Genomic DNA, 11,170 nt, shown 5'->3' on the forward strand with positions numbered 1-11,170 from the left:
AGCATGTGGGATCTTCTCAGACCAGGGCTCAACCCCATGTCCCCTGTATTGGCAGGTGGATTCTTTTTTTTTTTTTGGCAGGTGGATTCTTAACCACTGCACCACCAGGGAAGTCCCTGCCTGGGTTTTTTAAATTGCTACTTACCACTCTTGACACAGGAATATGGGAATTGCCTCCAAGAACATATGGAGTTTGTTTTTTTCTGTCGTTTTAAGAAGGGCAAAGAGTACAGATGTCAGAGTCAAATTCCAGATGTATCCAAACAGCTATGTGATCTTGGACAAGTCATTAATTTCTCTGTTGCTTAGGGACCTCCCATGTAACGTAACGTTTACCAAGAAAAAAGCCCAGTGAAGGTCTGAAAGTGGGTTATTCCAGGCCCCGGGAATCAAATTAATTGAGTCCAAACCCCACCTCTGCCACTTACCACCTTGGACAGGTTACTCGTCTCTGTATTTCGGTTTGGTCACGTATAAAATGGGGACAGTAAAGATATAAAGTTGACAGGGCAGTGGTGAAGATTAAACAGGCTAGCACATTAAGCTTTATCATAAAGCTTATTGTGAACCCTCCATGAACATTAGCCACGTTGCTTTTATTATCACCAGGGTGCCCGTGGAGAGAGAGAGCACTTTGTACAGCACCCTTCGGCCCAGGTGAGCTAGCAGGGACGTTTTTACCTGGACTCCCTGACCCGGGGGAGGGGCGGGGGCTGGCGGTTCCCGGCTGTCCTAGCACCTCCCGGTCGGCAGAGGGCGCCCGCTACCACCGTGGAGAGGGCGGGGCGGGCGGAGCGAGCGGCGGGGGCGGGGCGGGACGGGGAGGGCGGCGGGAGTGGGGGCGGGCCGTGCGAGCGGACTCAGGCCCACGCGTAAGGCCATGCAGGTAGGTGGTCACCGCTCGCCCCGCACGAACTTCGATCGCAGACCCGGCCAGGCGCACGCTCGGGCCCAAGCTCAGAAGCGCGCTTGCTGACGTGGGGGTTCCGCCCGACCCTAAACGAAACCGAAAGTCCGGCCCCGGGTGACCTTACCTTCCTGGGGTTGTTAAAGGGTGGCCTGCGAGACACCGAGGTGGGGTGTTCCCTAGAGAACAGGGCTTTGGTTCCGGGATGGGATCGCGCGCTTGGTACAGGCCGGCCCAGAGTTAGGGGCCCGATTGCGAGCTCGGAGTTTGAGAACTGACCGGGGTTTCCAGCTGGTCAGGCACTTGGGGCGGGACTTGGGGGGGCTGGGCTGAAGCTCGGATTCGGGGGCGCGCCGTCCGGGACGAGCTGGGCGGGGAGCGCAGCGCGGGTTGTGGTACTTTGGGGGTTGGTTGGTTGGCTGGAGGCCCGGCATCTGCGTCCCTCGGTGAGGAAAGGGTCGGAAGCAGAGGTCTGAGCCTTGGAGCGGTCACTTCGTGGGGATTGGCTGGGAGAGTTCCCGAAGCTTAGATAGATCAGGGGTCCTAGACCTCGTAGGAATCTGAGCGCCCCCTCCGCTAGGTGGCCATGAGCGGCAGGGCCCGCAAGGAGGCGGTGCAAGCAGCGGCCCGGGAACTTATCAAGTTCGTGAACCGGAGCCCCTCTCCTTTCCACGGTGAGTGACCAGGGCAGCCGAGGCAGGTGGGGGCCGGTGTGCCTCCTACCGGCTTCCATCGCTGTGAGAGGGTTCTTTCCCTACAGCTGTGGCCGAGTGCCGCAACCGCCTCCTCCAGGCTGGCTTCCATGAACTCAAGGAGACGGAGAGCTGGGATATCAAGCCCGAGAGCAAGGTACCAGGGTGGGGTGGGAGAAGCAGGAACCTAGGCGGGGGCTCGAAGTCCTGCGCCAGCTGACTGGCTAATCCAACTCAAAACCGCCACCCCAGTACTTCCTGACCAGGAACTCCTCTACCATCATCGCATTTGCTGTGGGTGGCCAGTATGTTCCTGGCAACGGTTTCAGCCTCATTGGGGCCCACACGGACAGCCCCTGCCTCCGGGTAAGGAACTGGGGCTGTGCTGGGGAGGGGAGGCATCAGGGGGTGAGCAGGGAGGAAGACTTGTCACCCCCTTCCTCCACACTTGGGGCCCTTCTCTGTCACTTAGCTTGTCAGTTGTCTGTCTCATCTCCAAATCGTGTCGGGTGGCCTTCGCTGAATTCTTATTCCCCATCGTCCCACCCAGGTGAAACGGCGGTCTCGCCGCAGCCAGGCGGGCTTCCAGCAGGTTGGTGTGGAGACCTATGGTGGTGGAATCTGGAGCACCTGGTTTGACCGTGACCTGACCTTGGCTGGACGTGTCATTGTCAAGGTGGGAACTGGGGTTGGATCTGGGAGGCTCTCAGCTTCAGCTGCCTGAAGATTAACTGTCACTTTCCTTCAGGGAACTTGTGGAGAGCACCCCGGGAAAGGGGGGTAGGGGCAGTCCAGGTCAGAGGACCACCTTGGTTAGTCTGGGTGAAGTGGGGGATTTAACCAGCCGCAGTTGGGGGAGGGCACCCTGGGCTGACCCGCCTGTTTGGCCACAGTGCCCTACCTCAGGCCGGCTGGAGCAGCGGCTGGTGCACGTGGACCGGCCCATTCTTCGCATCCCGCACCTGGCCATCCATCTGCAGCGAAATGTCAATGAGAACTTTGGCCCCAACGTGGAGATGCACTTGTGAGACTGGAGTGGAGGCTGTGGTGACTGGGAGGGGTAGGGTGTGGCACCAGGTGATGGAAGGGGCCCCGCTGGGACCTGGGAGACCACTACCTAACGGTGGCCACTGTCAGGCTCTACTCTTGGGACCCAGCTGATGTCCAAGGGCCCTCACAGCCCTGCCATGTGGGGAGCGAGCTGGGAATTGAAGGACCAGGGCAGTTCCCCATCAGGGGATGCCTGAGCCCAGGGGTGTCCCGCCCTGCTGTGTCCTCCGGTCCTCCCCACACACACCCACTCCGTGTCTCCCCACAGGGTTCCCATTCTTGCTACAGCCGTCCAGGAAGAGCTGGAGAAGGGGACTCCTGAGCCAGGCCCTCTCAGTGCTGTAGTAAGAGCCTCCTGCCCATGGGAAGGGGTGAGCAGGGGGGAAGAGACTGGCCTCTGAGAAGGGGAGAGAGGGGGGAGCGGACCCTCCTCCCAGCATCCTTCTGCCCTGCAGGATGACCGGCACCACTCAGTGCTCATGTCCCTCCTCTGTGCCCATCTGGGGCTGAGCCCCGAGGACATCTTGGAGATGGAGCTGTGTCTTGCGGACACTCAGCCTGCGGTGAGGAGCAGCTGCAGGAACTCGTGGGTGGGGACCTCTGGGTTCCCAGCATGTCCCCTCAAGCGCTCGTCACCTCTGCCAGTCCCCCAATCACTCTCACCCGTGTTTTCCCAGTAGACACCACCCCGCTCTGCTTCCAGGGCAGTGGGTCTCAAAAAGGGCAGGTTTCCCTCTTCAGACTTACCTACTTGACTGTAGAGTGAGGTTTGGGCATCAGCTTTCCACAGATTCCCCAGGAGTTTCTGCTACAGGGGTCCCTGTCCACTTTGACCTGTGCTGGTTCCAGACCTCTGAGCACAAGAGGCCTGGATGTGGCCCTCCTCTTCCTGGAGCCGGTCCTTGTGTCTCTCCCAGTTGCCGACAGTAGGAGATTGCTGTGTCTTTGGACGCTCGGCCTTGTTTGAACATGCGCTGCTTCTGTTTCTCAGCTGGTCTCCTCTGTTTATTTCCTTGGTGTTCCTTCTTCTTTTCTTGTTCAGTCCCTCCCTTTTCCTGTCCCACAGGAACTGGTCATGAACTACGGGCCTTCACCCTCCCATCCCTCAGCTCCAGCCCGGCGCTTCTCCATTCTCTGCTCAGCTCTGCACAGCGGGCTCCTAATGCTTGCTCTAGGCCAGGGGCTGGGAGAGGTTGCACAAGGAACCAAGGAGACTCGCTCGAGCACAGGCCCTTTGGGGCTGGGAGAAGAGGGTGAGTCCGGCGGAGGGGATGAAGGTCAGGATGACTGTCCTGTCTTTCTAGGTCCTGGGTGGGGCCTATGAGGAGTTCATCTTTGCCCCTCGGCTGGATAATCTGCACAGCTGCTTCTGTGCCCTGCAGGTGAGGAGCCGGGGCACCCCCAGGAGCACTGGGGCGGGGGGGCCGCCTCAAGCCCTGTGGGTCATAGGAAGGCCCCTGGTGCAGGGTGGACCATGGGGAGGGGCCTAAACGCTGCAGCGTCAGCATCGCTCCTCTTGGCCCCATCCTTGCACTGGCCTGGGGCCAGGGGCTGAGGTAGGGGGAAGGCTGAGTGGTTGTTTAGGGCATCACAGTGTCTTGTCCTAACCCTACTCCTGTTGCTTCTCCTTTAAGCTAATCTTTGCTTCATAGGAAAGGCTCTCGAATCCCACATGGCAATATCATCCTTCTGTCTCTGCTCCCTGCTCGCCTTCCCCGCCAAGCCCTGGCTTAAGCCCATCCGGCCGTCTTTGAGCCTTGCGATGTCAGTGGTGTGGTCTCTCTTCCTCCTGGTCACCTTGACATTCCCTACCGTCTTGCTACCCTGGTTACTGCCCTCTCTTTCTCACGTCTCATCCCTGTTCCTCCCTCTGTCCTTTTCATACTCTCCTTTGTGCCCCATCCTGTTCCTGGAGACACACTGTGGGCTGTAATTGAGACCAGAGCCAGACGTGGGACCCATGTCCACTTGTGCAGCCAGCCAGTCGTGTCACCTTCACGGAGTCACAGTCTCCTCTTTGGACCTCAGTCTCTTCACTGAAGCCGATTAGTTGACGCGATCTGTGTGGTCCTTCTGACTTGCCAGGATTCTCAGCCCTTCCCCTCCGTCTTACACATCCTCCTGCCTTTGTGTGGGGGAGAACACTCAGAGAGGGGTTTCTCCATCCCATTGTAAAGGGCCCTGCATGTCTTCTCACCACGCAGCGCCCTGCGAGATGCAGGCCAGTGACAGGCTGAGCCCGCTTCACTCCAGCCATGACGGTGGGAAGCCGGCAGGCGAGTGTGAACCCCCGAGGTGCTGGTGGGCTGAGTTATGGAAGGAGGAGTGGGGAGGATGATGCTCTGGTTCTCTCCCCAAACTAGGCCTTGATCGATTCCTGCGCAGCCCCTGCCTCCCTGGCCGCGGATCCTCACGTGCGCATGATTGCCCTGTACGACAACGAAGAGGTACGTGAGGGGGTCTGGGGAGGGTCTCCTCCGGAGAGTCTTCTATAGCCAGCCGTGTCCAGCAGCCGCGGCGAGCCAGGGCTGTACTGGAGGCTGCAAAGACAGGTGGGATGCTGCCTGTGCTTCCTCAGCGCTCAGTGTCCCCTCTGGATCAGCATGTGTCTGCTCTTAGCGTGACCACACCTCTCACGTCTCTCTGTGTGCCGTGTGGTGAGCTACTCGAGGACAGGGACTCTGCCCTTTCACCCTGGTGGCCCCAGGACTTAGCCCAGGCTGGGTCCTCTCCTTGTGTGCTTGGGTTAGGGTGCAGGCTCAGACGCCATGGAAGAGCCCACACAGCCGCACAGTTCTCTCCAGTAACCACACAGGTCAGAGTTAGCAGTTCAGGACAGGTCTCTGCCACCCCAAACACATGGTGTCCATCTCAGGGTCCAGGGTGGCTGTCCAGCTTCTGCTACCGTGTCTGTACTGAGTTAGGAAGGAAGAAAAGGGCAAAGGGACAGTGTCCGCCCATCCTTCTAAGGGCATGACCCACAGGTGGCATTCATCACTGCCTGCTTTCCCTAGAACTTGGCATAGCCATGTTTAGCTGCAAGGGAAGCTGGGAATGTCATCTCTAGCTGGGCGGTCCGATGCTCAGCTACAGCTCGGGTGTTCTGTCATAGAAGGGATCGTGGACAGTTAGCAGCCTCTGTCACATGCATGAAAGAAGATTGACCAGTTAGGTGGGGCACCTGTGCTAAGCCCCAGATGTGAGGGTCAGGGCAGAAGGAAGGGAACCAAGAAGGGAAGTAGACTGGAAAGTGCTGGTTCTGCCCCGGAGATGGCCAAGGATCAGTTTGGCCCCAGCTCACCATCAGCTTTTTGGTGGCACAGGGTTGGGAAGGTGCTGATAACAGTCCCCATTCCCCACCCACTGACTCAGTGGGGTCCTGGGCCAGTCTGGGTAGTGGGCCCCTCTGCCTGGCCTCCAGCTCCAGCCCCCGAGCCCGGACCCCTAGAGCCAGGCCTCTGCTATCGCCAGGTGGGGTCGGAGAGCGCACAGGGTGCACAGTCACTGCTGACGGAGCTGGTGCTGCGGCGGATCTCGGCCTCACCCCAGCGCCTGACGGCCTTTGAGGAAGCCATCCCCAAGTCCTACATGATCAGTGCAGACATGGCCCACGCCGTGCACCCCAACTACCTGTGAGTCTCCCGTGCCAGGCACGCCGTTCTCACACAGCCGGAGACCCGAGCGTGACCTGCCTTCAGGCTCAGCCCTGGGCCTGGGCCTCTCCCCTTCCCCTTCCTCCTCGTTCTGCCAGGACGTTCAGAGGGGACTTTATTTTGACTGCTCCAAGGCTCAGCTGGGTCAAAGTCATGGGTGCCTAACCAATCCAAATAGGTTCTGTCTGCAAATCTATCTCCATCTGTAGCTGGAGGCTGCCTGGAGCACTGTGTTTAGCATGATTCTCAGGTCCTGCTGGGCTGGGTGGGAAAGAATGCTGTGATCCATTAGTGATGTCTGCTATGGGAGAGTGGTGGGTGTTGACAGGCCCAGCTCCTGTTTGCCATCCCCATCCCTTCTCTGTCTCTTACAGGGACAAGCATGAGGAGAACCACCGGCCCTTATTCCACAAGGTGAGGGGCTCCTGCTTCTCCTTGGGGACTTGGAGGCCTGGCTGGTTCCGGGCCCTAATCTGGTTCCCTCTGGGCCTCTCACCCATCTCTGCCTCACTCTTGACTCCTGGTTTTGCTCTCCCCAGGGCCCTGTGATCAAGGTGAACAGCAAGCAACGCTACGCCTCAAATGCGGTTTCAGAGGCCCTGATCCGAGAGGTGGCCAGCAGTGTCGGGGTGCCCCTGCAGGTGAGGGTGGGCCCTACCTGGGAAGGGGTGATGGAGGGAGTGGGGGGGGGCACAAGCAGATGGCTCCCCAATGAGGGAAGCCTTGTAGATAGTCTTTAGTGGGGGGTGGGTGTCCCAGTAGAGTGAGGAGCATTGGGGTTTGGATATAGGCAGAGCTGGGATCAGTGCTGGTTCTGCCATGGTGCTGGTCTGTGACCTTGGGCTCATCTCCTAATACGCCTTGATATCCAGTTTTCACACCTGTAAAATGGAATTCAAGGTACAGTGTGCTCATGGCACATAGTGGGTTACTCCTGCCTCTTCCCTACCCAGCACCCCCAGCTCCTCTGTGTCTCTCTTACACACCCTGGCGGCTTCCATTAGAGAAGTTCAGGGCCGAGAAACCTGGAACTCATCGTCAATGGCACATCTAGTCGAAGAGAACGAGATAGGGAGATAAGCAATATATAATACACATGTTAGGATAATACATATATCAGGGACTGGGGCTCAGGTGCTCCAGTGACAAACATAGCAGGCGGGTCCTGGTGCGTCAGGACTAGGACCCTGCAATGATCCCCAGCCTAGGGCTCTCTCTGCTGCACAGGGCCACGCCCCCCTTGTAGAGCTGAGTCGTTCCATTCTCAGGAAGGCCTCTCTGAGGAGGTGACACTTGAGCTGAGACCTAAGTATTGAGAACAAGGCAGCTAGAAGTGAGTAGCATCCCTGCCAGAGGGAACAAGGGCAGAAGCTCCCAGGGGCGCAGGAGTGAGCTTGGTCTACGAGGGGGAGCCAGAGCCAGAGTGGTGGAGCCAGGGTGAGAGCAGCAGGGAGACGGGGGAGAAGCCTGCCCAGGCCAGTCATGCAGGGCCTTCTAGGCTGTGGAAGGATGTTTGGATTTTCTTCTAAGGCAGTAGGAAGATGTTAGGGGATTTTTCTTTAATGGCTTACAGCAGAAGCAGGACATGTATACTTTAGAAAATATAAGTGGAAATGAGAAAATAAAACAATCCCCAGAGATCTGTGTATATTCTTCCAGATTTTTTCCTATGTATATACTTAACACACGTTTTTTAAAAAAATGAAATCATTTTAGATATATCTTTTGCTTTATTTTTTCACTCAGTATTCTCCACCTTTCCATTTCAGTGAATTTTTGTTTCACTAAATATATATCTCATTTAATGTACAGATCATTTTCAATTCTCCCCAGTTTTCCCCAAAACTTTCTTTACAGTTGTTTGTCCCACTTTAGTTTCCAGTTCAGGACCACAAGTTATATCTGACTGCTAATCTAGCACAGCTGCACCGCCTCCTTTTTCTTTTTCTCTTTTTCTTTAAGTAACATTGACTTGTTGAAGAAACCAGGCTGGTCTTCCCTTATAATTTCCTTCCTGGATTTGCTTCCTCTTGGCATCATTGAGCTTGTGCCTCTAGCCGCTGTATCTCCTATAATCTAGAATTCATATCTAAAGGGTCGGTGGATTCAAGTTAAACATTTTTGTCCAGAAGTCATTGTGACTGGTGTGTTCTTCCTGTTGCGTCATCCACATATTATCTGGTGATTCACTCTTAGCGATAATAAGATTGATCACTGGATTTGGGGGCGTGCCCCCCAAATCCCTCCACCATCTGGAGGTTTTCCTCTTTTGATTGGATAGTAAACCTGTGCAAGTGATGAGTTCCCCATCAACCAGAAAGGTGTCTGGTTTTAGCACCAATTGATAATCTTTGCCTAAATCCATAATTTCATTAGAGTTTACTGAAAAATTCCCCCCCCCCATTCTTTTATTCCTTTTACGTTTATTAGCTGTCATTCTTCTGTGAAGTAGAACTTTCCCCCATCAGGAGGGCCATTTGGTTATTGTAAAGTATGGTTCCTCCTGGAAAGACAGGACAAATGTTATTCTTTCCCTTAAATAACCACTTTTCAAGGTGAGGTGTTTTAATGCCTGCCTCAGATGCTGGCAAACACGAGGATTTTTTCTTTTCTTTTCCTTTTTTGATGATCGTTACGTAGAATCATAGATTTTCAGTGGTTCAGTTTCGTTGGTTCAGTGTGAACCTGGTCCACTGTAATCATGTTATTTCATGCTCCAATTATCATGACTTTGACCAGTGGGGGCCCTTTCAGCATAACTCCTGTGGCCTTTGTCATGACTCCGGAAAGTTGTCTTGCTTTCTGGCACAATAAGAAATCGCAGGCTCGTCTTGTTCATTTCTCTCCCCAGACTTGGTAGCTTTTGATGGACACTGAGGTTAGAGACCAAAGTCTGGCACCGTGAGTGTTCATTGTTATTGGGGGCGGGGAAATGCTTTGGAGCCATTTCTATGGACATGGCTAGGAAAAAATATATGTATTTTTAAAAAGGTGAGTTAATACTGTGATTCTCATTTTTTAAGAAAGAATAGTTATTACTCTGTTTGGTTTTGTAATTCTCTTTTCCCTTATGTGGAAAATCTTGATGTCTAACATCATATTGTGATTTTCTTATTTACTTTTTTACCAGAATACAAATAAAATAGTTTAAAAATGCCAATAGCCATATTTTTAAAACCACTAAGATTGTTGAGTGATTTTTCTTTGTGTGTGGGTAGGGAGGGGTGCATGTTAAGGAACAAGGTGACATACAGGATACACATATTTTTCAAATCCCTCTGCCCACCATGTGGGGAGTGGATTACATGGGAGGCAATGTGATGGTAGCTGGACTAGGGTGGTGGTAATGCAGATGCAGAGAATGGGACCAGTTCAGAATCTGCTGTCCTTTGGGCCTGCCGTTTAGTGTTGGCTTTGTGATTTTGTGCTGGTCACATTCACCCTCCGAGCTGGTCGAAGTGGACGATGTACCAGACCCCTTGCAGCCCTGCAGTTCTAAGGTGACTTCCTCCTGGGCCTTAATAAACACACACCTCATGTTGCTCATGAACCTCTCCTCCCCTCCCCAGGATCTCATGGTCCGGAATGACTCTCCCTGCGGAACCACCATTGGACCTATCTTGGCTTCTCGACTGGGGCTGCGGGTGCTGGATTTAGGCAGCCCCCAACTGGCCATGCACTCCATCCGGGAGACAGCCTGTACCACAGGAGTGCTCCAGACCCTCACTCTCTTCAAGGTGACTCCCACCCCACCCGTCACCGTAGCAACTGGGCTCCTTCCCCATCCAGTGCCTGGATTGGTTGCTGGGGCAACGTCACCGTCACTGAGTGGCTGGCCTACGTCATGGGGCTGGTTGTCTTGGTGCTACCATGTAGGAAAAGAAGGGTCCCCATTCTTCTCAAGGCACAGGGGCCCTGATCAGCCCCCAGAGGATAATGAAATGTCAGAGAGGGGATCAGGGATGGGAAGCCTGGGGCAGTTGTCAAGTGTGCGTGAGGCAGCTATGCCTTCCTCTCTAGCTGGGGCCATGTTGGTGGACGGTGAGCAGTGGGGCACCCCCATCTGGTCTCCACTAATCTCAAATTCCATGTTACCTTCTATTTTAGGGCTTCTTTGAGCTTTTCCCTTCTCTGAGCCGTAACCTCCTAGTGGATTGAGGCCTCTTGGAAAGACTTCTCTTGCCCTTGAGACGGGAAGTTCTCAGCTGAGCTGAAGCTGGATTATTAAAGTGGATTTTTCACTCAAACTCATTCTGTTGTGCTTCTTTGGAGATTGGAGGCGTGGGCGTTCAGCCGGCTTAAACCTCTGGAACCAGAACAGACCGGGCAGCTGGGGTACAGGTAGAGGAGCCTGCAAATCCTGGGAGCTGATGGAGGCCTGACTTCAAATCTCTTTTCTCTTTTTTAAGCTCATGCCTGAGTGGGTGGAGATGGTAGGTTCACTATGGGAAGGTCACTTCTGCCATCCCCAGTCCTTCCCATCCCAGAGTAGTTCAGGAGCCCAGCTCAGCCCTCTGAGGTCTGGGTGCTCAACATTAGATGCCCCCAGAGCCTCCCTGTGCAGCCCAGGCTGTTTCCCTCCCCCAGTCCCTCCCCATCTTTCCCAGGCGCTGCCAAAAGAAGGACACAGTCCGGCCTTCAGCATCGCCCTGCATCATCCACTTCACTTAGCAGCCACTGGTGTTACTTATGTTAACCATTACCAAGAAACAATTATCACTGAAAAAAATCAAAATAGGAAAAGTCAATGGATAGTATTGATTGATTCCTTCACTCTCTTCCTGGACATTACAAGAAACTTAGCACACTTTAACCAGGTTATCTCTCCTGAGTTTTGTGCTATTGTGGTCATACAGTTTAATCATATA

The 11,170-nt window shown here is 54.5% G+C and overlaps 1 protein-coding gene across 4 annotated transcripts; it reads left to right on the forward strand.

Annotated features, from left to right (window-relative positions):
- Positions 1–822: 822 nt before the first annotated feature.
- Positions 823–10,549, forward strand: DNPEP (aspartyl aminopeptidase). Of its 4 annotated transcripts, none has more exons than XM_060152040.1 (15): positions 823–886; positions 1,488–1,581; positions 1,668–1,756; positions 1,852–1,965; positions 2,150–2,275; positions 2,493–2,623; positions 2,918–2,993; positions 3,105–3,212; positions 3,954–4,031; positions 5,013–5,096; positions 6,121–6,281; positions 6,677–6,716; positions 6,842–6,943; positions 9,872–10,039; positions 10,410–10,549. In XM_060152040.1, the coding sequence occupies exons 1-15, from the start codon at positions 881–883 to the stop codon at positions 10,458–10,460; spliced, it is 1,428 nt and encodes a 475-aa protein (XP_060008023.1). In that variant the 5' UTR covers positions 823–880; the 3' UTR covers positions 10,461–10,549. The 4 variants fall into 4 exon arrangements, with proteins under 4 accessions (XP_060008023.1, XP_060008025.1, XP_060008024.1 ...); XM_060152041.1 differs by lacking the exon at positions 823–886 and adding an exon at positions 1,002–1,024; XM_060152043.1 differs by lacking the exon at positions 823–886 and adding an exon at positions 1,016–1,074.
- Positions 10,550–11,170: the final 621 nt, after the last annotated feature.

Source organism: Lagenorhynchus albirostris, chromosome 6 (assembly GCF_949774975.1).
Source record: "Lagenorhynchus albirostris chromosome 6, mLagAlb1.1, whole genome shotgun sequence".
In the NCBI taxonomy this organism is placed as follows: domain Eukaryota; kingdom Metazoa; phylum Chordata; class Mammalia; order Artiodactyla; family Delphinidae; genus Lagenorhynchus; species Lagenorhynchus albirostris.

Coding starts and splice junctions, on each gene's coding strand:
- DNPEP (XM_060152040.1), top strand. Junction 1,582..1,667: donor GAGCCCCTCTCCTTTCCACG/GTGAGTGACCAG, acceptor CTTTCCCTACAG/CTGTGGCCGAGTGCCGCAAC. Junction 2,276..2,492: donor CTGGACGTGTCATTGTCAAG/GTGGGAACTGGG, acceptor GTTTGGCCACAG/TGCCCTACCTCAGGCCGGCT.